The sequence below is a fragment of the Bombus impatiens genome, unplaced genomic scaffold (genome assembly GCF_000188095.3).
Source record: "Bombus impatiens unplaced genomic scaffold, BIMP_2.2 scf_2119, whole genome shotgun sequence".
Taxonomy (NCBI): Eukaryota; Metazoa; Arthropoda; class Insecta; order Hymenoptera; family Apidae; genus Bombus; species Bombus impatiens.
The window spans coordinates 4671-9384 of record NT_178538.1 but is presented as its reverse complement, the minus strand read 5'-3'; the positions used below and the strand labels follow the sequence as shown (position 1 = coordinate 9384).

The 4714-nt window shown below is 34.0% G+C and overlaps 1 protein-coding gene across 1 annotated transcript in view; it reads right to left on the bottom strand.

Moving 5' to 3' along the window:
* Nucleotides 1-2558: 2558 nt before the first annotated feature.
* LOC105681795 (fibulin-1-like) overlaps nt 2559-4714 on the bottom strand; it is a 6430-nt gene continuing 4274 nt past the window's right edge. Inside the window, exons 2-3 of the mRNA XM_012392979.3 lie at nt 3788-4045; nt 2559-2782 (exon numbers count right to left, since the gene is read on the bottom strand). Of these exons, the coding sequence (XP_012248402.1) occupies nt 2577-2782; nt 3788-4045 (464 nt within the window). The 3' untranslated portion in view covers nt 2559-2576. The remainder of the gene's footprint in view (nt 2783-3787; nt 4046-4714) is intronic.

Below are 4714 nucleotides of genomic sequence, written 5' to 3'. Positions count from 1 at the left end.
TTCCGCTTGTACCACCAGTTACCAACCACTCTGTATGAAGAAAGTACATGAAAGGAAAAGTAAATTTTATCATATTTGCTACTTTATAATTCTTGTGAAATGCCGAAAGAATTTGTAATAAAAAACAATGACGAATTAGAAAAGAAGTTCGCATTTCGCAGTGACTGGTTCTGGTTTTTTGTAATTCTCGTGCAATATTGGAAGAATTTCAGTGACAAAATTTCAACGGCAGCGAATTTCTGTAAAAGAGAGCTTTGAGAGGAAAATTAAATATATCCACATTTGAGTCTTTGATCTTCCGGAATTATTACGGAATATTGAAAACATTCGTTCTGAATGGAATACAACGAAGAATTAGAAAAGAGGTTTGAAAGAGGCAAACCTTATTTAACAAGCGGTTAAGAATATTCGAGTTAAGAGATAAATCTGAAGATTTAGATATTCGTAAAATGTACTACATACAATTTTATCGTTTAAAGTATAACGATATTTTTTTTTACCTTAAACATGTGAAATAGAAAGAATTTGTTTCCATGATAAAAATTTTCTACCAGCATAGAAAAGTCAAAGAAAAGTGAAATAAAAGAGATATTTCAAGTTTCAAGATTTTCAAATGATAATCAAATGATAAAATTGAATGAAACGCTCAGATACTTTATACGAAGATATAAATTGTCGTTGTTATCTTTTATTAATAGAGTCGGCTGATCCTATCAGTTAAGCTTTTATGATGGTTTGTCAGAGACTGAGCAGTCGCTGAGACAAGTTTTGCATGATAGATAGTTGCGCTTAAGATCAAAGTTTCTTGCCAACGTCTCGAGACACAAGTAGATTATACGTTTCGTCTAATAAGAAAATGATGCATGATGGCAATCTTACTGGCTAATTCCACTTAGATAGTTACGGTGATAAGTGATTTGTAATTCGTGCACGACATAAGGAAACAATAGCAACCTAGCTAAGTTCTGATAAATTCTGATCCTTAGTCGTGAGTACTAGCAAAAGTTGTTAATTTAGCCACTTCACACTTGCATTTCAGACTATTTTCAATCGCCAAAGAAGATTCTGTCACTATAAAAAGGCATTGTTGAATGCAGAAAACAAATGAATGAAAAAGTCTCTTATAGTAAATTATATAAAAGTAAATTAATATTTGTTAGTAAAAGTTATTTGAAAATTGAAACTTATCATCTATAAATCTTTTCATCTCTATATCAATTCCCTCAAATGATTGCTCAACCAAATTGGTTTAGAAGGTGTCGTAAAGGTCAAAGTCGGAAATAAGATCTTGTTAGAAAATTGATCTTGAGAAGATTCTAACCACGAAGTAACAGTGCAAGTGTGTAACAACAAACATTTTCTCTAAATGTGCTTAGAAAAAGTGGAAAATCTTATTGAAAGTTGAATAACATAAAAAGTTGAATATCCTTTTATCCAAGTAATTATGAACTTGCGTAGTATGTGCATTTTTGCAATTTTAAATTTCCTATAAGTACATAAAAATCCGCGAACTAATCATTGGTTAAAATGAAATAAATAAAAATGAATTGATAAAAATGGATTCTATTCATAATTTATACGAAGAAATGGAAAATAATAGAAACGCTTTCTCTAAGCTAACGTGAAACATTTCGAAGCAGCCACGAGGCCATTAATTCGGACAGTTTTCCGACAGTTGATGATCCAGAATCTCGACCCAATATTGCAGCAGAGAAGCCGCTCGCCTACCGAGTGGATCCATGTGCAGGCTAATTCGATTACGTATATACTCGGATCGTCTAGAACGGTATTATGGGGCACGACTAGGGCCAGGCGGCAGAATCTCGTTAGGACGCTCATCTCCCTATAGGGAATTGTTATCGTACTACCCATCAGTTGACTATACTGGAATTTTGCGCCGCGAAATGAACGACAAACGCAATTATGTCGACCAGTGAAGAATATCATCGTTACGAATGTTAGGACGTCTCGTTGTTTTAAATACACTGCGGAAATATAATGGAAACGAATTATACTCGTTTCATAACTCGATATTTGTTAAGTATCCGTTTCATTAACGAATATACGGTAAACTGTGCTAATTACTCGTGACGACATAGTGAGAAGAAAAACCTTACTTTCGAATGATAATCTGGTTTATTCTGGATTATCTAGTGTATTCAGAGTAGCATCCAGAATACAGAAAAATTTATTAATGCAAACTATAAAAACAACAGTCAAGTATTTATTTTATACCTTTTTAGAAATATTCAAAGTTTAGATCAAGATATAAGCAAATATTTTTATGAAATCTCGATTATTAGAATACTAAATAACGAAACGATTGATCAATTTAAATCAAATTATCGAAACGTCGAATGACAAAAGATTTAGTATCGTCATTTGATGATTTGGTGAATCGTTTTAAACTGTGTTTAAAACCAGTGGTTCGTTTCGTAAATCGTAAAGCATGGAAATCACAGAATCACAAGAATCGCAAGGCAACCGAAGTACAATGTATTACACAGCGGAGTGGATGTTCGCAGTGAAAAGTGTCTGCCGCGGGGCTTCGCTGGCAAATCCAACTTCCTGTTAAATCACCCGTACGGATTAAACCACTTACCGATACAAGTTCCATCGGGGGTGGCCTCGTAGCCTGGCAGGCATGTGATCGACAAGCTGTCCAGTATCGGTTGATCCTTCAACTCCATTGGTTCGGCGCATCGATAAGATCCTGGCGTGTTGATGCAACCGTACCGGCACATTTCCGTTTGCAAATCTGGTTGGGCACACTCGTCCACGTCTAGAAAAGAAATAAAACATCCTATTATTTCTTTTTTTATTTTAAGCGCTATAATTTTTCATTTTTTCGATAAATGAATCTTCCTAGTATCGATGTTACTTCTGTTATAACTCATCGAGATAATAATGATGGATACTTTCATGCTAAAACTTTTATTTATGTATGTATTTCAGTAAAGCTTCTCATAGATGAAGAAGAGGATATTGCGTGCGATTACATTGCACTGTTTAATAGGAGGTAAGAAAGAAATCTTTTTAAACGCGATAATTCATAAATTGTTGTACTTCTTGTTTACTTTAAATATTATTTTGCGTTTTAAGAGAATTGCAGTAAAAAATAATAGAACGATAACAATCTTTACCCTAAAAATTCATGGATATTCTTTTGTCACGCGACTCGATCTATGTTTAGATAAAACTAGGTAAAAAATTTGATTTATTAAATAATAAATTGAAAACATGTAGCTGGCAATGTTTTACAAGCTTTTCCGTTTAGATATATTCATTAAATATGGAATTTAAATTAAATATAAAAATTGATTGATATTGTATTCGTTCGAGTAAGTGGTCAGAAGGAAAAGAAGCACTTTGAAAACCAGCTACTAAATGGCAGGCAGCTTTTATTTGCAGCTCATACACTTCTAACAATAGCATATTCATAATAGACGGAGATCTTTATACGTTAGCCAAAAAGACGATTAAAATCCCAAAGAGAAAGAATGTCGTTTATAAACCTGTCATATATGCGTATTACACACGTTCTCGATTTCTCTGACGAGAGTAATTAAGAAGTCTCTTGACTATGTAGGATGACGTTCCCAATTGTACGAATCGTCCATTTACTCGAATCGCTCGTTTACTCGCTCGAAACATATAGTTATTCCATATCTTCCACAATTCTTTCTTATAGCATATTATTAAAATCTGTTTTTGTCATTCAAATGTTCCAGGGGGGAACAATGGACAGGACCAGGAAAGATGGCGAACGATCAGGAAATTCTATTACCTTGACAGGTCTTCCAATCATCCTCTAGGATGAAACCATCAGGGCAGAGACAAAATACTCGTCCCATCGTGGAGAGACAGGTGTGGGAGCATCCGGCGTTGTTGACGCTACAGGGACCTGCGTCCTGACACGTGTGGTTGTCGGCTGACAGAACAGTATCCTGTAGACCATCGCAGGAACATTCATAGCCGCCTATGGTGTTCCGACACGTATCCTGACAGGGCCCGTGTCCGTTGTTCAACAGACACTCGTTAATGTCTGCATAATGAAAGCGGCCGAGTAATTTTATTTTACATATCCCATTTCACATTTTTCTCTTATATATAGCGGATCGAGTTTGAATTGAATTGACGCGGATATTGAAGGAGTATACGACATTCTTGTTTTGGTTAATTACGTTCGAGAAAATGAAAAGTGGTGTAAATACATTTTTTATTTGTGACAATTTGTATTTAGTTAATTAATTTTGAAATTTCCATCATGTAAACACCTTCGTCCAATTTTTCTTGCATATTACTTTACGTTATCTATTCTAATAAATTCTATCGAACTATCAGAAAATTGTAATACAATATTCATTAAAATATTATTTACACCAGTTTCTGCGTAGTACTTTCAATTACATAAATTCTTAAAACGCAAATTTTAAGAACATATTGACATAAGAGAACATTCGAAATGAATTATCCGAAACAAAGGATACTAAAATAAAAACAAATTAAACAATTTAAATTAAGCAAACCATTAAAAAAGAAACGAATTGATAACATTTCTAAACAAATAGGAAACACGATCGAAATTCCAGCTATAGTCATGGATGAAACAGCGTAGGCTTTTTCGCAATGTTTACACTTGTTGCTTTTTCAAAGAGAAAGGCAGAGAGAGAGACAGAACGATATTTTTCTTTCACGGAGGATGTATATCCAG